A 19,747-nucleotide genomic window follows, 5' to 3' on the forward strand; every position below is an offset into this window, starting at 1 on the left:
CAGTCCCCAAATCTAAAATTATATAAAGCAGATGAAACTGGCATTTACAGGGTCAGGTTTATTAAATTTACTCACAAAGTTATTCAGCGGGAATAACAAGTCTGTGTGGTATTTTGTTGAACACAGTAACTTGAAATTGTTGGGTGAAGGGTAATCATTAGTCTTACATTCCTTGGCCTCCTTTTCTGTGTTTTCTGTCATATAGTAATGTAAAAATCATGATTCACATGAATAAGTTGTGCACCCATTTGTTCATTTTTATCTGAGTGCATGTGCACTTAAAGATTATTGTTGAATGACTACCTTCCTAATAAAAGATCCATATACATTGACGGGGTGACAGAAGAGAGACGTTTATTCTGAGGTCTCCATGAAAACACCCTAACCCAACACAGATTGAGTATGTTGGTGATGGTCTCTTGTTTGCTAAAAAATGAATGCATGCTAATTTGGACCTGCATTTGTGATTTTATTATTGATTTAATAAAAGTGAAAAATAGGTGAAAATCAGATTAAGATTTTACAGAGCCCTAAAGCATTTCTGGAAGCCTGGAGTTCTGCTTAATGCAGTTGAGAACCACTGGCACAGAGGCCTGCCTCTTGACGGGAGACAGCCCGCCAGGACACAGGTGCCAGAGACTGCGAGGGTGGTTTCCTTACCTGAACCCCGAGAACACAGGGCGTGGTCTGAGTGGCTGTTGATGGATTCTCCCGAAGGTAGCACACCACAGGTGCATTCGTTGCACACAGTGGGGATCTGAGCTCATTAGGATTTTACTTTCTCTGAGAAAGGCTGGGAAAGTGAGGAGTGAGCAAGGCTTTAAAACCAAACCAAAACCTCCTTGCAACCTGCCAGGTGCCTGTATTCAAATCAGAACAGTTTTCAAGACAATGTGCAGTCACTGCTAGTTTTGTCCTCCATGAATCTGAGCTCTGAGACACTGAGATTCTTGGTTGAGAATCAAGAATTTTCCACATTGCAGATGACAAGGGAAAATTTTTAATTAGAATTTTTTTCCTATACGAATAAGTGAATGAATAGTTTTTTTTTTAAATGAGGTCTATTGGTCACCTTCATGCCTCCTTCTGGAGGCAATCTTGAGTAACATGTTTTATGAGAAGCTTTCGACCTAATTCATGTGAAAGGACAAAAAATGATGTTTCAGTGTTCTGAAAGTAACTTGAGCTCTTTGGTTGCCTCTCTTACGGAGGTTTTTTCCCCTCTTTTTCGTAACAACATGTTGTTGTAGACAGAACCCCTAACTCGTGGAATGGAAGGCCTCCTTGTTGCGGTGTATTCTGAGGCTCAGAGGCTGTACATTTTTTTTTTTTTTTTTTTTGGTTTTAGAGATAACAGGGAAGGTAGTTCACTATTACAAGTCTTGTAACAACATGTTACCCTTTTTATCTTTTGATTCAGAATATTTTCTCTGACTAATGAATGAGGACCTTGCGTTTAGGGCATTAAGTACCATTTTACTAGTTTTTTATGTATGACCATAAGCAAAGCTGCCCTGGACATATAGACCACTTTTGGGGTGGAAATATTTAATACACACCCCCCCCAACTTTTCAAAGATTAAAGCAGAACGACATCTTTGGCCCTTGGAATACTTTCTATTTTGAGTCTCTGCAGGTTTCTTCTTGGGTGAGAAACCCTATGGTTTGTGTGATAGCTTTTCTTTTAAGCTTTTTAGTTTTAACATTTCTTACTGTAAATGAGTGAAAGCTTTAACCAAGAACTGCTTATGGTGTATAGACGCCTTCAGTTTGTTGGCTACTACTGTAGCTGAAAGGAAGCTGAACTATTTTTGGACCCATTATGTTGTCCTTTCCACTTGGGTTTGAAAGAGCTTATGAGCAGTAGCTGTTCTGATTTTTGTTGGTTGTTTTCTCTAGGGAACAAGCTACCCTCTGAGTCAGCACTGGACTTGAAGATAAACCCTACAATTCATGAAACTGACTGATCCGACTAAAGGATGGATAGTTTGGGCAGCGTTGGACAGCTCTGAGGGGTCTGTTTGTTTAACTGAAGGGGTTGTTGAGTTCAGCAACTTTTAATTCCCCCGATCATAAGGGGTTGCTGCTGTGAAAACAGGGTTTGTGAAGGAATTGGTTCTGGCAATTAACATCAGTATTCTTAATGACTTTGTTTTCGTTTATCACCACACCTGCTGGAACAGTCCTTTACAAGTGTAGAAGTTACACTGCTGTTTGTTTCCAGCAAGAATTGGCATGCCCCTGAGAGGTCCGCGTAGGACTTTTGCAGTCTACTTACCAACCCAAGTTACCCTTTTTCTTACACGGGGTTATAAACATTTCTCTCAGGTAAACCTTTTGGCATTTGGGTTGTTTCATCTTTGCAAAGGTAGTTTGTATTTGTGGCTTGAAACTTTTAGGATTAAATTGAATGTAATTTGATTAGTGTGTATTTTACTAGATTAGTTAATAATTTATATTTTGGCTTTTGGCTAATATTGTAATATGATTTTGATAATTAACAGCTTTTATGTTAAAAGCTTACAATATTTTTTTGCCATTATAAATTATGCAGGAATTCTGTGGGTTGTCTTTTTGGAGGCTTTTAAAAACAGAGAGTAGTATAACATAGGAAATGCTTTGGCCAAAGGTACATATATGTGTGTGATGACACATAATTTTGTGGTTTACGAGTTAAAGGATTATAAATATATTAACTTTATTTTAATCACTTGAAAGTATGATTTAAAATATAAAGGAATAATGGGAATTTTACCTAGCCAACATCTGGGTTGATTATTAAATATCTTTTACTGTTCAGTGATCCTTTATCATGTCAGAGTTTGGAAAATGGGGCTTCAGACAGCAAGCTTTTATACAGTTCAACTTTAGGTTCATTAGTAGCACAGTTGGTATTTCTTTGTATCTGGCACTTTTGATTAATAACATTTCTATTCAGTTTTGATAATTATCTGCAAAGCTGAATTTGACAGATGAAATTTTTATGGGGAAAGAAGTAAAGGCTAGTATTATCTTAACTTTTGCTTCCTAATTCAATTCTTTTTGAATAGTGGTTTTATTTTGTACAGTCTGAGGATTAGATCTACATTTGAAATGCAAACATGCCTAAATGGTGGTTGTCTCAGTTAAATATTTATGTCCATTTTTTAAAGCTCCTTTCTTATCTGAGTTTGTGGCTTAAAAGTGATGGTAAAATGTTCCCAAAATAAAATTCAGTGAAATAGTGACTTTCTTTCTTAATGTCAACATCTTGAAGGATTGTTGCCATTTAGCCCCTGGATTCTAAAATGCCATCTGTTACAAAAATACCAGCGTAATAATAGCCTTTTGAGAGTAGAAAAAAACAGTGTGACTAGACATACAACTTTAAAAAAATTTAGTAAGGAAAATAATTCAAACTTCCATATGACTAGAATTCTTCAGAAACACTAATTCAAGTCTTTAAAGTCTAATTCTAATTCAGTGTTTAAATTCAAGGATTTTCTGAATTACCCTTGTCCATAGTGGCTATACATAGCTTCATAGTGACTTGTTTCTTTTCACAGTACCTAAACCTTTAGGATTGACAGTATAATTTTGAGGCTTATTGTAGAAATGCAGACACTTAAAACAGATAAATGTTTTGAGTTGGTTGTACCATCCTCCCCTCCTGTAATATTTTATATATTCTAAAATTTGAGAATTCTTCTACCTTTAATCACATTTTCCCCTTATAACTTTTTCTTTTAAGTGCATTATTTTTGTATGGCCATTAGGGATTTAAATTTAGGTTAAATTCAACAGCGTGAGAGTGCTGCACTGGGCTGTAGTAACACTCAAGGGACCTGGATTCTAGTTTCATTTGTATCATCACTGCTCAAGGTTATTCAAAATCTAAACTTAAAAGAAATTGATTTTATTTTAGGTAAAGTTAGTAAGTATTCAAATGGCTTTTTGTCATTTCTGAACTGAACTAAATAATTGTGTCATGTGAAAAATTTAGTGTATCATAGAACATCACTTATACTGAGCTATTTTCCTCTAAAACCCATTCTTACCACCTTAATAGACTTCAGTTGATTGACAGTGTTTTCTCCATCCTTCAAATTGCCATTCAGTTTTTAAAAATTTATTTTATCAATTTAAACATTGAATTACAGTGTTACCTTTTAAAAAGCATCATATATATATATGGTCTGTGTGTATATACATTTATTTTAACTATAAATGTCTTCCAGGATTTAAGACTATTTCTTCAGAATACTTTCCGGAGCTAGAATTTCTGGGACAATGGCTGTGATTAGTGTTTAAGCTGCTGAAGTTGAAAGCAGCTATTTTTTATGACACATACACTGGATCATAGCCTAGCTGTTCCTCTTTGGGATTACTCTGGAAGTCCAACAGTTACTTACTAAGAATAAAGTTGTGTTTCATATACTTAATTTTTAAATAAGTAAACTTCTTGAATGGCTTCTATAATTCCAGTATACTAGAAGCTAAAATATGACAACTAATGATTTTACAAAGCCTTTTCTGTTTAATATTAGTAGCTGAAATCTTATTTTAAACCATAGTGTACGTATTTACTGTGTATATTTAGATAATTCAGATACTGAAGAAGCTGATGAAACATAGATTCAGCTCGTGTTTATGTGAAGTGCACTTAATTTTTCTCTGCTGTATTTCCTAGCCATGTAGTGTACATCACTAGTTAATTTTTCTCAGTGTGTATGGACAAAAATCAACATAAATCCATTGCCCTAACTTAAGGCTTATTTTTTTTTTCCCCTCCTCTCTCTTCCCCAGGGCATGTGTTTAGATGTGAGAAGCAAAACATTTGCCCTTGCTGGGGAGGGTATAGCTCAAGTGGTAGAGTGCATGTTTACCACGCACGAGGTCCTGGGTTCAATCCCCAGTACCTCCTCCAAATAGAAATAAATAAATAACCCAATTATCTCCCCTCATAAAAAATAAACAGTTTGCCCTTGTATTTCTCTGTAACAATGTTCGCTATACTATAGAGTGGGATTATGAGAGAGTAGTGGCTATACTGGGACAACTCAAGGTATCTGTGCAGGAACGAGTTAACACAGCAGGCTGAGGGCTGCTGTCCTTAGCGAAGCCTGCTTGCAGAGTTGGCCCTGGGCTGGAGCCTGTAGCTCAGAGCTGGGGAGTATTCCCCTCACCCCTTACCTGATTAGGGTGGCTTACTGTTCCTAGACTCTTTGTGCAAACAGTGTGGTTTATGCAGCACACCTGGTTTCCTTCTGGGAGTGTAGAATTCTGGTGCGGGCTAGGCAGAGGTGTCTGTGTGACCAGCCCCCTGTAAAAGCCTTGGCTGCCAAGTCTCTAATGGGCTTCTCCACCTGGAGGAAGGGTGGGCTGTGTGACTCCTCGTGAGGAGGAGAGCACAAGGAAGCCCACACATGGATTCCTCTAGATTCCCGCGTGTCTTTCTGTCTTGAGATCTGGACGTGTACATTCACTGCATTGCTGAGATAAATCTTAGTGCTGACTGCAACTCTATGCTGAGTCCTTTGAGTTCCAGTGAATTTCTGAACATGGGAGTGGTCTTGGGGACCCCCAATCAAGGATCTTTGTTATTAAGTTTACTGGGAAACTCAAAGGATTATATTTTAAAGCTGTTTTATTTATGCAGTATGTGGAGAGTGCATTTCTGACGTTATTCCATGACTCTTACCCCTTTATTTCAGAAAGTTCTATTCAATAGTAATCTGCCCTGCATGCAGTGTAGCTACCTAGAGTATCCTGGGGAATTTGTTTGACAGGTTGCATCAAATTGCAGATAACTCTGTGACATCCCAGACTTCTAATTGTTAAAATAATTACAGTTAAAATTTTCTTTAAACTCACTTTCTCCTTCTGCTAAGAACAGCTAGTGATGGAAGCGGACTAAGAAGGAAAGCTTGTCTCTGAATCACTGAAAGAACAAGAGGGGGTAGGAGGTGGAGGAAAGTGCTCCAAGCTCATTTTGGAGTTATACCCACCCTTTCAATCATCATAAACAATGCCAAGGGAAAGAATTTATTAGTTCTTAGTATATTTAAGATCCTATTAGAATTTAGGAGCATAAACTTAGTGTCTGCTTTTTGGGCTATAATAACCGTGCATTATTTTATTTGGGAAGGGGGGGTGTGTTTGGGGAATTTGGTTAAGAAATATCAATAAAGAAATAAATCTTTAATAGTAACTTTTTTATATTCCTGGATATGATCATGCAAATTCCTTACTATGATTTTCTCTTGAATGAGGCCCCAAATACTGGCCTTGTTTTTATGAAGATAATGCTCCCTCTGTTTGTCTTTAATTCAAGTTCATCTGTTCAGTATGAGGTATGCTTTGGTAACTTCTAATCTAAACCATGCTCTTCAGTCTAGTCATACGTGACAGTTTATTTCTAAGGATTTAATTTGGTTATTGGAACTTTGTGAAAGTTAACAACTTCAGTTACAGCAGCATTAATGACTTAAGTTAATAACATTAGGGTGACCTAGGTTTACCCAGACTCCACTGACCTGGGGAGAGTAGCGCGAGAATTATCAGAGCGCTCTGTCAGAAGGATGTCTTCCACCTCAGAGTCTTTCTTCGCATTCGCTTGTTTCACATTTGCCTTTAAACAGTGATGACTGATATGTATGCCACTTGATGGCGTGAACATTTGCTTCTCTTCTCCCAGCTTCTTGTTACACTCAGATAATTCTGGTGGTGGCACTCTCCGTTCCCTGATCACAGCCGTTGCAGTACCAAGAGGAGGAAACTTCCACCTCTGTTCTTTTTGACAAATGTGCTGTGTGCCGTCATGTGTGTAGTTGGGGATACGGAGAGGATTAGGGCCCAGTTTGAATTGTGAGGTACTTGCAGCAGAATACAAAGTACAAAATGATGGGGATAATTTTTAAATTTGGATACCAGGAACATTTGTAGAGTAAGAGATTTTTCAGAAAGTTGGATTGGAATTTACTGTGAGGACGGGGAGTAGAGAACTTGGTGTTGACAAACGTGCCAGAGGAGGAAACAGCCTTGAAGACCTGTGGATCCGGAAGCAGCTCTGTGTCTTCAGGGAACTTGTGCTGACTCTCTAGGTGGATTGAAGACAACTGTCGTCATCACAGTATTGTCTTTCTGTCCACAAATGTGGTCTCTCTCTCCATTTCTTTTTTGCAGGTCTTCTTTTAATGCCTTTCCACAAAGGTACATAATTTTCTGTGTTCAGGTCTTACATACATTGGTAGATAATCTGAGACAGTTCGTGGTATTTGTTGGTATTATGATTGTTACCTTTAAAAATAAAACTTTTCTAGCTGATTATTCCTAGTGTGTAGATATGTGATTGACATTTGTATGTTGGTTATTTTGATACATTCATTCCATCATTTAAAGACGGTTAGTAAACTGGCATATCTGACTACTGTGCACCTCCTCCCCTGAAGTTTTATCTTATGCTTATTTTTCATAAGTATTTGAGCTCAAGTTTTATGCTTACCCTACTGCATTGACACACTATTCATAGGAGCTTTTATCAAACATTTTTGTAACTACAGCTCTCATCACTTATTAGTATCTAGTGGCCTTGTACCATACTTCTTCCCCTTTTCCTTTTGCATTCTTTTCTCTTTTTCTTCCTGTGTCCTTGCTTTACTTTAATAATTTTCCTATCGATTCTTAATGGTTATTTTTCCATGTGAGTATAACTGGTTTGGCTAATTAAAAAAGATGCTGTTGGTATTTTTATTGAGCTAGCATGCTTTTAGATTAGTTAGGGGTAGAATTGACATTTTTACAACAGATAGATACAGGTATTTATTTTCTTTTGTTCAACTTATCTGTTGTTTCTGACAGTAGTCTTTCCCTTTCCTTTGTGGAAGTCTTGCACATTCTAGGTAAGTTTGTGCCTAGGTATTTTATCTGTTTATAAGGGCCAATTAATGTAAGTGGATTATTTTGCAGTTTATTTGTTGCCCCCAACACACACACGTGCGCACTCACACGCACACACATACAGTCTTCTGTTGGATTAATGGAATTTTCTTGATCCTTCTGCCCTGTGTTTAGCAGCGATCCCCCATCACAGTCTAATTCCACAAAATTCCCAGCACTCCGGCAGGAAACTTCATCCCTATTAGTAGTCACTCCTCATTTCCCCCTCCTCAGTCCCTGGAAACCATGAAGCTACTTTGTGTCTTCTTGGGTCTTCCTGTTCTGGATATTTTATATAAAAAGAATCATACATTGTGTGGCCTTTTTTGGTCTGGCTTCTTTCACTTAACAGTGTTTTCAGGGTTCATCCACAGTGTCACATGTATCAGTATGTTTTCCTTTTTATAGGTGAGTAATATTCCATTGTGTGGCTAGATCACATTTTGTTCACCCATGTATCAGTTGATAGACATTAAAGTTGTTGCTACTTTCTGACTATTATACTTAATGCTGCTGTGAACATTCATGTACCAATTTTTGCGTGAACATAATGCTTTTAGTTCTCTTGTGTAGCATACTTAGGAGTAGAATTGCTGGGTCATGTGGTTTCTCTGTGTTTAACAATTTGAGTTCCTGCCCAATTGTTTTCCAATGTGACTGCTGGATTCCCACCGGCAATGTGTGAGGATTTCAGTTCTCCATTTTCTTGCTAACATTGTTATTTTTGTTTTTGATTATACCTTCTTAGTGGATATAAAGTGGTATCATTGTGGTTTGATTTGCATGTCCCTAATTGGATTAATGATGTTGAGCTTCTTTTTATGTGCTTATTGACCATTTGTGTATCTTCTTTGGAGAAATGTCTGTTCAGATCCTTTGCCAATTTGAAAATTTGGCTATTTCTTTTTATTGTTGAGTTATACAAATTCTTTGTATATTCTACATACTAGACCTTCATTGAATGTATGATTTGTATGTATTTTCTCCTCTTTTGTATGTTGCCTTTTTACTTTCCTGCTGGTTTCCTATGAAGTACAAAAAATTTTAAGTTTTGGTGAAATCCAACTTATTTTTCTTTTTCCTTTGGTTATGTGTGCTTTAGGTGTCATAACTTACACTATTGTTTAACTGAAGATTATGAAGTATATACTGGTCTTCTTAGAGTTTTATAGTTTAGCTCCTATATTTAGATTTTTGATCCATTTTGAGGTAGTTTTTGTATATGGTGTGAGGTAGAGGTTGAATGTTACATACTATGTTTCCATTTTATGTGTAGTCACCCCTAGAATTTTAACATGCATGGTTTACCAAGTATGAAATTGTTGAAGAGGAAAGAGGTAACTGATCATTAAATTGTTCTTCACTAGGGAGGTGTGAATGACAAACCTTAAAACTCTTTTTGTCCCCTCACTTGACCGTTGTGTATAAACTTTAAGATGACAGTATATTTTCCCTACTTACTTTGACTATATGATTTCATTGTCTATCTAGCGTTACTGATCAGTCTGTTAATGTTTTTCTTCTTTAAAGATAGTCTATCTTTTTTAGCTTTCGTAGCTTTTTAGATTTTTCTCTTTGTCTTCGGCATGCCACAGTTTCGTCTGGTTAATTGGAAGGGATTTGTTTTTGCTTATTCTGTTCAGAACTCTTGTTCAGGACTTCAGGAATGAGGATTTCTTTGGTAAATTAGATCGTAAAAATCCCAAATCTTTTCTTTGAAAATTGCTTCTCCGGTACTCTTTTTTGTCCTGGAAATTCGCTTTCTCATTCTACTTTTCCTACTTAACCACTCTTTTGTGTTTCCAAGTTTTACTTCTAGATTCTTCTCTGGTTTACTTTTCCTGTCTTTGTGTCTACTTTGCTGTTTAACTCATCTGTTAAGTTTTTTCCCCTTTAATTTTAATGGTTATATTTTTTTCCTCCTATAGAGTCTACTTTGTTCTGTTTAAGAAGAACAAATTTTTTTTGGTGATATTTATCTCTTCTTTCATGTTCTTAATCATTTTAATTGTCGTTTTAAAAAATATCTGTAAGGTTCTGTTACCTGGGATTCATTGCTTTCAGGTGCTGGTTCTCAAGTATATTGTGCATGCTGGTTCTCATTTTGGGAGTTCTTTCAAGTGGGATTATTTTTTCTGTGTTTTGGGTTGTAGAAGTGTTTGTCAGAATAGTTGGTGTCTGCTTTATCCAGGTGTCCATTGCCGATGCAATTTAAACTTTTGCTAGTTTCTCTCTGGCGGTTCTGTAACGTGGACTCTCCTGGGAATTTTCTCTCCTCCTGTGCATGGTACAGGCGTTGGGTTTCCATTTCTCTTGACAGCACCCCAGCCCTCTTCCTCCTCCATCTCTCTTCCACAAACAAAGTTACTTTTTTCCTCTGGGCTGATAGGTAGAAGTTTTCTCCTCGAACTTGGACTAATGTTACAACTTTTTCACTAGGATTTCACTGACTTTACACTAGGATTTGAGTTCCAGTCTCCACATTTGAGGCCACGTTTCATTTGCCCATGTGGGCGTTGAAGCCTCACCTCGTAGAAACTACATCTGGCCTCGGGTGGCAATCCTGGAGATTTGCCTTCTCATTCTGCTTTTTCTTCTTAACCATTCTTGTATTTTCCAAGTTTTACTTCCTACAGCATCACCTGTTAATTCCAAATTTTGCCCCAATTTCTTGCTCTTGGAATTTTTTGTTCTTTTTATTTCAGTTATATTTTAAAATTTAGGTCTTATATTTTATCTTGTAGTTCTATGTATTCGTAACTTTGGCTGGGATCGAGGGAGCGTATCCATGTTAGCTCAGCCTCTGATTTCCCAGAAGTAGTATTAGCTTAAGTGGTTGTTTGTATTTAGGAACAGTGTTCATTTGGTGTATGTTAATATTGGGCATTTACTTTATGTGTTCTGTCATTATTTACAAGAGTCTTTTTTTTTTATTTGTTTCCTTGGGTTTTTCAGGAATAGAATTATGTCATCCAAAAACACTGACACTTTGTTTCTATAAGTTAGCCATAAAAATTTTATATCTCATCTCCTTATTTTGTTAATTGTTTTGGTTAATTCGTCCAGTGAGCATTTCTGTATTATTATTCACTTTTAAGAAGAATACTTTTAAGAAGAATCAAGAAAAAAATGTTCTAAAGCAATTAATTTATATCTCAGTTTGCATATTGACTTAATAAGAAATTATAGTGAAACTATCATGTATGTCACCAAGATGTCATTTTAAGAGTTAATTACAACAGTAATGCAAAAAATAAACACACAAATGGAGTATTTTTAGTTCATATTTTTTAAAATACAAATTTTCACTCTTAAAGATTGTCTCTTACGGTGTCCTCAGTGTGTGACTGTGTTTGCTTACATGCTCTAGTGACTGAGTGCTGGTTAATAGCAGGCTGTTGTCATAACCACGAGTAGCGCCCTCACTCCCCCCACCCACACACGGAAAGATGGAACTTAAAAAGGAATATTTATATGTGAGAGAGGTGAAATTGCACCTGTTCATTTAATTCACCTTTATTTTTAACTACTCATTTCTGTAGTATGGTTCTGCCCCTTTGTACTGGTTATAATTTAGTGTTACTTGTAGGCAGTTAATATTAACTGTGTTGTGGTTGTCATCCTCACAATACCAAGCACAGAATAACTCTCTTCAAGTGGGTATGTGTGTATTTTACCCATTTCTTTAACGTTTTTGTAAAATATTTTGGTGGGACAAAACTTTGCCTTTTGTGACTAGATTTGATGTTTCAGTAAATTGAAGGTTCCGTATCCTGTTACCTTTATGGGTGGTGATACTTACTACCACACATGTTTTATTTTGAATATATTTACATGACTCCAGTCAGCCTCAGTTCAGATATACAAACTCAGATTTCAGTGCTGAAATAGCCACAATATTTACAATTCTTAAGAGAAAGCTTGTACTTAGAACTTGTAAATTCTACTGGACATGAATTTCCTTCCTAACTGACTCCCATTGTTTCTGGTAATTTTTTTCCACTTATTTAGCCTTAAAGAGAGATTCTAGCCTTTGTTTCACTGCTCTGGTGTCAGAATCCCCCCTCTCCCCGCTTAGGTGGTCCCGCTGGTGCTGCTGCTGTGAAGACCCCCTCTGCGCTCTGGTGTGAGGCTGAGGGACTGGGCGGTGTGCAGAGGATTGGCTAAGAGCACGGGCTTTGGAATCACACAGACCTGAGTTTGAATCTTGATTCTTTTGTTTAATAACTTATGTTTGTCCTTGCAATAATTTTTTTTAATTTTTGTTTTTAAGCTTGTTTCTTCCTCTATGAGGTGACTATGTCACTTGCCTCACAGGGTTATTGTGAGGACTAAATAGGCTGGTGTATGTGAAGCGCTCTTTTTAATGCCTGACACATGGAAGGTGCTTAAGAATCAGTAGCTGTATTTGTTGCTGTTGTTTAATTTAAAGGTAGTAAACAAATTTACATATTTTTGGTGACTTGACTAGTTTTATCTTGGAAACGGTTAGAGACTAGCTTTAGGAAAACTATCTGAATGCATTTTATATCAGATAAATGGGGAGTATTTATCTTTTGAAAATTGTTGAAAATAATCCAATTTTTACAGTATGGATTAACCTACAATTAAATGTATAATACAGAGTTAGAAAAACATAGAATTCTGGAACAGTTTTTTAAAAGTTAGGCTTATATCTTAATATAATAGCTTGGCTTCCTTATAAATATTTTTTGTAGGAGTTTTAGATTTTTTAAGTTTCTCTTAGATATAGTTAAGGCATACTTGAGAATTCTTGGCCTATTTTAATGTCATTGCAGTAGACATTAGTACAGCAGGAGGAGTATGAAATTGGAAGTTTGGAGACTTGGGTTTGAGGCCTGGCTTTGGTGTTGACTTTACACGTACGTCCTTGGTCACATAACAAACACCTTGTGTCTGAGTTCTAGTCTGTACCACATTGCTTGTAGCCTGGCCTGCCTCACCTACCTGCCCACTTAGTTGCTGAGAAAATCAGAGGAAATAATTATGTTAGGGCTCTTTAGGAGAGGAGGGCTATCCAGAGCAAAGATGAGTATTATCTTAGTTCTCACCTTGTTTTTGTTCATCTACGTCTTTTCAAAAAACAGTATTGGTGTTTTATAAATTTTTAGGAAGTGAAATTCACATCCCTGTTAATCAGATTTATGTGACCAGAGGTGTTCTGGTAGCTTTTTTTCTTGAATCATGAGGTGGCATATTCAAAGTGAAGGTTTTGAGTCATTCCCCAGGTAGCCAGAAAACAGTCCCTGGACAAGCTGATTTTTTTCAGGAAGTATGACTGTAGCTCTAGAAATTGTTTTCAGTCTCTGCTCAGAACTGATCACCTCCGTTGAGCCTTTGACTGACTACCTAGTTTTACTTAATTTGCATTCCCTCTGCATTTATGCATGTAGTTTGCAGTCTGTTACTTTGTATTTGAGTGTTTCTGTAAGTCATTTTATGTGTTTTACACGTGACCTGGTCTTGTTTTCTCAGCCAGCTTGGAGTCTCCTGAAAGGTGAGGACAGTTGTCCTTCCCTTTCTTCACTGTAGACCCGGGAAGAGGGCGCTCTGCACCCAGCGGTTTCTGACTAGTTGTGTTTAGGTGAACCTTGCACGACAACAGACTGGCGTCAGCTGGCCTAATGGAAGCGTGCATGTGCAGACATTTTCAGTTGTCTACTATAGTGTATGCCTGTTTAAAGCTAAGAGGCGTCACAACAGTGTACTTCTTGATTTAAAAAATACGATATTTAAGCTGCTGGGTGTTTCAGCTAAGACTGGACTTAATTTTTTTTGCTTTTTCAAGCCATTCTGTTAATTGTATTTTGCCAAAAGAAATCTAATAAATCTCATTAAGTAGTTTGATTTTTTTAATACTGTAATATTTTAAGGAAATGTGGTATTTGTATTTCTTATAGCTATGGTTTTAAATGATTCTTAGCAAAAAAGGAATTCTGTTTTTTGTAAAAGAAAGGCCTTTATAAAAGGTATTTTATAATAGGCCCAGTTTTCCACTAAATCAGTTTATTAAATTATCAGTAATTCTTATTATTGAAGTTTTTCCTGTGTGAACCTTGATACGGAGGAGACTTTTTTAACAGCAATTTTCCTAATTTATTTTGAAAGACTACATTTGAAAAAAAAATTCTTTGCATTTTCTTTAATCAGAGCTTTCTCTGAAACAAACTAAAACTGTCTTTTATCTTTACATTTAAAGAGTTTTGCTAAAGACGTTTCTTCCAAATGAATGTTTGCAATTTATTTGCCAGATTTTTTCTCTAAAAGCAATTTTTCCTTTCTAAGAAGCAGTTTTATATCTTCTTCAGGAATGTCACTGTCTGCTGGGTCTTCTCCTCTTCATTCCCCCAAGATCACTCCACATACTTCTCCTGCTCCCAGAAGAAGAAGTCACACTCCAAATCCAGCAAATTACATGGTGCCTTCTAGTGCCTCTACGTCAGTCAGTAATCCCGTTTCTCAGACTCCGTCTTCTGGGCAGGTGATCCAAAAGGAAACCGTCGGGGGGACGACTTACTTTTATACAGACACAACCCCAGCAGCTTTGACTGGAATGGTAGGTCTGCACTAAAGGAGAGAAGACAGAGCTCCTAGAACAGTTTCTTCTTGTAAATGAAGTTAATGAGGAGGTTATCCCCTCTTGTATCTTTTTACTGTGATGTGAAAAAGTAATTTCCTAATTTAGATAATTCTAATCTGTTCTTATCTCTTCAAAGTAATCTGTTTCTGCATTTTTAATAACTGTATAGTTTTGGACAAGTCAGACGTTAGATTACTCCAGCTCTGGTTTCGTGCTTCATGGCTTATGGGGTTACCTCGTACTTTTGTTAGCTGGAGTTGATGTTTGCTGACATTTGTTTCTAGCTATAGGTAGTTGCACCTCTAGTAAGAAATTAGAGAAAGTGTATGGTTTCTTATCAGTACTTACTGAAAGCGGACTGATGATAAACACTTTCTCAGACAAGGCAGTGATTTCATAGCTAGAACCCTGCAGAGTGGTGGCTGCTGTCATAAGGGGCCTCCAATGTGGGTCACTGAGAAGGAGGGAGGAAGTTTAGGGAGCTCTGATGGTGCCAGAGGAAAGAGCTACCAAAGAGCTGCCAGGAGAGGAGAGGGGGAGGGGGCAGAGAGGGAAGTGCTATGTTCCATAAATTAATTGTACCTTTTTAGCTTCATAACTTTGTCTATGTTGAAAAATGGTTTAACTATAGAAAAATAAGTAGTAGATGAAGATCTCATGAGTAAGAAAACCAAATTCCATCAAAGTATGAAAGCTGGTCTGAACCATAGACATTTGAGAAGATTGTGGACAGTAGGCTTAGATGAAAAGTGCATTTGGATTTTCGGAAGCAGATTTTGATCCCACAAGTTAAATTCATGATTTCGTTTTGATTGTATTGAATCTTTTACTAAAAGGCAATTTGAGTGGACAGAAAACAGGTTTTTTTGTTTTTCCTTTGTAAGAGTCCCAGTTCTGCCGTTGTTTTGTGGCTCTGGAATCTTGGTACCTCTGAGACTGTTTCCCCAGTTGTAAATGGGAATGATAGTGCCTAACTACCGTGTGAGAAGTAAATGAGAAAGTATTTATAGAAGTACTTGTAAATCATGTAAAATACTTTTTAAAAAATAATAAAATAGCTAATAGTTTTTTGTTTTGTTTTGTTTTTGGTCAGAGATCTTTCAAAAATTATCCCAGAACAGCTTGCCGAACAGAAGGTCAAATAATTGAGGTAGAGTAGAGACTTTCCTTGATTCTTTCAAGTAAGAATTCCATTAATGTTTTACTTTGGGGGGGTTATTATATTTCATAGTTATTTACATTTTTATTATGCTTTCTTTTAATCACATTTGTAGAAAAAAGGTGTAATGTATAAAGAGGTTCTTCTGTCACAAAACTGCCTCAGCTGTTTTTGTAGAGATTACATATGGCACATATTTATAATGTTTTTACTCTTCAAACCATTCTTAAAAATACGCTCCTGGGAAAGCTGAGGTAGTCAGGCCAAACTCTGCTACATTCTGATGTAAGGAAACCAAGGCAAGAAAAAGTGGTAGTACTGTCATTGCAGATATAGGTTAAAGGAAACCTTACAAACCACTGTGCAGATACAGTGAAGGCAAAGAGAGGCAGAGGAAAAGGGCAGAAAGCAGGGCGGTGGGAAGAGTCCAACTGGACAAATGAAAGACAAGAAGCCGGAAGCAGAATTTAGTCACTTAGTTGTAGTTTGATGGGAAGGTAAATATATTGTTGCCCCCTTCTGTTCATTTAAGCTGCTGACCCCGGAGTATGTTGGTCCTCTGCTGTTGTAGTTTGAGGTATTAAACAAGTATCTAGATAACACTTTGTTTAGTTTGGCTGCAAAAAACCCTTCCAGAGGGCAGTTCTTTGGGCGGCCAGGCAGTGTTGCTTCATTATCTGACTCTTCCCAAGCACTTTTAGTACCTACTTTCTTCCTCTCTTCCAGTTGTTTTAAAAAATTCTTACCAACTGTTTGTGTAAGATTTCTTTCAAAGACTTAGTTTTGCCTCTCATTGAAACTAAAATTTTACTGTGTCTGAACAAATGTTTCTTTTCTCATCAGAGTTTTAAAAATTATCAAAATAAAGATAAAGCCTATCAATTGAGAAAAATTGATCATTACACTTTCCCCCTCCCTACCTTTTAGGTGTTTCCAAACTATCATATTTACCCTCCAACTGCACCTCATGTTGCTTACATGCAACCAAAAGCGAATGCACCTTCCTTCTTCATGGCTGACGAACTCCGCCAGGTGGGCTGTCAGAATTCATTGTGGGAAGACGTCATGTCTGTTCTGTTTTAGCAAAGAACTGGAGAAAGGACAGAGCGCTTCTCAAATCTGATTTAATCAATACGCTGTACTAAAGCAGATAAAACTTAGAATTCGTGAGTTCTAATTGATATATTTATTTAAAGAAACCCGTTTTTCAAGATTGCAAGTAATTGTGTTAGGATAGAAAGCATGGAATAGCGATTCAAATGGGCTGCCTTTCTGCATCTCATGAGCAGTGCATTGGAAGGTCTCTGTGAAGTATATAAATCAATAATTTAAATCATTTCTAACTGCTAGACAACTTTTTGCTAATATCTGTAGTAGTTAGCTAAGGAGTAGCTAGTAAGTAGTTTGGCTTAGAAATAAACTTCATTTGAAGAGAGCTCAATATTTTCTATCAAGTAGGTTTCATAAAATAATTTTTTGTAAACAGTTATATATTATTTGATGTGTAGAATTTTATTTTTACACTTAGATCTCAGAAATATTTTTATTTCACGGAAGTAGGTTGCACCAGTATAATGTTTATAGAGTGGATTATTAAAGAGCTTAGCCACAGAATTAGTTGTATGTTTTGGGTTACAGCCTGCTGCTTGCACCCGTCCTGAATTATGGGCAGGGCTGTCTATCTAGGACTGGAATTTGAACACTTTACCATTATTAGGAATGTTATTTCATGATATCAACATTAAAAACTCACATGCCAAGAATATTGATACTTATGCTATTTAGTAATAATAGAAAATCCAGATTTCAGAATCCGTGTTTAGATGTAAATATACTTATTTTCTTTTCTTAGGAGCTGATTAACAGACATTTAATAACAATGGCTCAAATTGATCAAGCAGATATGCCAGGTAAAATGGAAGAGCTGTATAGGGCAAGGAGTGGTGGGATGGTGGGGTGGAGAGCTTCCATGCCCTCACCAGCTGTGCCACCCTCCCAGCACCTCACTGTGCTCACCAGCCTGTCAGCTCTCCGAATGCCACTCTTCAGGAGTTTTTGTGGAAGTCTGGTTGTCTGGGCATGGCTGATTAAATCTCTGGCCATTGGTAATTAACTCCGTTGCTGGCCTTTCCCCTCTCCCTGGAAGGCTGGGGGTGGAGCTGAAAGTTCCATGCTTCTAATCAAGATTTGGTCTTTATTTGTTTTTTATTATATACAGCATAGCAGAGCTTTTTATAGTATATGATAAAATTTCTCAAAGAGTAAAGGTCCACGACTGCTGAAAGCACTTTGAAGGTTCTGATTAGGAATCTGGGTGTACTGGGAGAGGAGAGGCTTGATTTGCATCTGCAGTAACTAAAAGAGTGTGGTAATGGTGCTGAGTTACACACGCTGATTAATGGAACAGACTCGGGAGAGCCCTGGCACACTCTGTGATGGAGGGGGCGCATCGGTGGGGAAAAGGAAGGCTTGGGGAAAATGGTTTTCTTTAAGGTAAAAGATGATATCATTATCTCAGACCACATGCAAAAATCAGCTCCAAATAGATTTAAGAGCATAAATGTCTAAAACAAAACTTTAAAACGCCTACTATAAACATAAATGAATAGATTTAACATTTCATAGGGAAAGATTTCCTATATAGGAGACAAATACAGATTGTTGATGCTTAAAGAAAATACTGATGAATTTTATTGAATTAAAAACAGTCCAGGGATATTTGTAGTAAAGGAAAAACTTCAGAGAAGATACTTACACAATTGACAAAGAAAATAAAAACCACAAACCAGTAAGAGCGTAAAAAACTCAACAGAAGAATGGCCGCAAAATAGGAATAGGTGTTTCAAGAAAGAGGAAGTTCACACAACCAAAAATACGTGCAGAAATGTTGAACATTACTGATGATTAGGGGAAGACGAGAGATCATTTGACAGTCTGACCGTGGGCAGCGTTAGGATATGGACCTGCGGGTTCTCCAGCATGTTGCTGCTGGTAGAATAGATGGGTGAGCCTGTAATCAGTTTGGACAGTTCCTAAGTTGAATATCTGTTACCCAGTGATTTAGCAGCTCCGCTTCTAGATGTAGGGAAGCTGTACATTTTTAACCAGAGAATGTATGAAGTACTCATAACATCACTGCTCGCCGTCGCAGATACCGCGATCACTTCAGATGCCCATCTTGAAGGACAGCCGATGGATTAGCTGATACTGTCAGACAGTGGGATGTTAAACAGTAGTTTAAATGAAGAAAGGACATTTCAGAAAGAAAGCAACAATACAGAAGAATCTTAGTAATGTAATGTTAGGGGAAAAAAAATGAGTTTCAAGAAGCTATATATAACAGGGAAGGGTATAGCTCAGTGGTAGAGTGTGTGCTTACCATGCACAAGGTCCTGGGTTCAGTCCCCAGTACCTTCATAAAAAACAAACAAATAAATAAATGAACCTAATTAATTACACCCTCCTGCTAAAGAAATTTAAAAAAGGAGAGAGATTACATTTAGTATACCTTTTTATGAAGTTAAAATTTATATATGTATTTGCATTTATATATATGTATATATACATACACAGTCTTTTGAGGAGTACATATAGGTGTAATAATACTATATAAAAAGGGGAGGAAGAGAGAAGGACGGCGGCGGTTAGAGAGAACCGTATATTTAGATGACAGTTAAAGGTCTGAGGTTTTGTTTACTGTGTGTTTTCTTTGGGGAATGTGGTAGGCAAAGTTGTTTTGATTTTTCTTTTTAATTTTTTAATATTTTGCTAGGGATTAAAACTATTCCACTGAATAGTTTGAGAGTTTGATACAGATTGCCATATTTGCACATGCACATAGACACGGGCGTATTGCATATATACTCTAATTTATTGTTATTTGTTTTGAATTTTTTGTTTAAAAAGCAGAATTCATATGCTTTAACACCATTGTCTACGTTTTGTACAAAATAAAATGTTTAATGAAGAAATCTGTCTTGATTTTTATTTCACAGCAGAATCAGTAATGTTTAATATCTCTAAGTGATAGTGCAAATTGTTTCTAATAACTGAGAAACAAGAGTTGTGCT

The 19,747-nt window shown here is 36.8% G+C and overlaps 1 protein-coding gene and 2 non-coding genes across 7 annotated transcripts in view; all 3 read left to right on the top strand.

Moving 5' to 3' along the window:
* The window catches only part of PAN3 (poly(A) specific ribonuclease subunit PAN3), a 111,315-nt gene that overhangs the window by 67,627 nt on the left and 23,941 nt on the right, over positions 1 to 19,747 (top strand). For all 5 annotated transcript variants that reach the window (XR_012079854.1, XM_072976052.1, XM_072976054.1 and 2 more), the window contains 4 exons: positions 14,247 to 14,494; positions 15,612 to 15,668; positions 16,605 to 16,709; positions 17,530 to 17,587. Coding sequence is in view for 4 of the 5 variants with exons in the window: in XM_072976052.1 (XP_072832153.1) it covers positions 14,247 to 14,494; positions 15,612 to 15,668; positions 16,605 to 16,709; positions 17,530 to 17,587 (468 nt within the window). In the remaining variant the exon portion in view is untranslated. The remainder of the gene's footprint in view (positions 1 to 14,246; positions 14,495 to 15,611; positions 15,669 to 16,604; positions 16,710 to 17,529; positions 17,588 to 19,747) is intronic.
* TRNAG-ACC (transfer RNA glycine (anticodon ACC)) lies at positions 4,830 to 4,903 on the top strand. Its single transcript has one exon. It is a non-coding gene; the product is annotated as a tRNA-Gly (tRNA).
* TRNAG-ACC (transfer RNA glycine (anticodon ACC)) lies at positions 19,022 to 19,094 on the top strand. The gene has a single exon. It is a non-coding gene; the product is annotated as a tRNA-Gly (tRNA).

The sequence above is a fragment of the Vicugna pacos genome, chromosome 14 (genome assembly GCF_048564905.1).
Source record: "Vicugna pacos chromosome 14, VicPac4, whole genome shotgun sequence".
NCBI lineage: Eukaryota > Metazoa > Chordata > Mammalia > Artiodactyla > Camelidae > Vicugna > Vicugna pacos.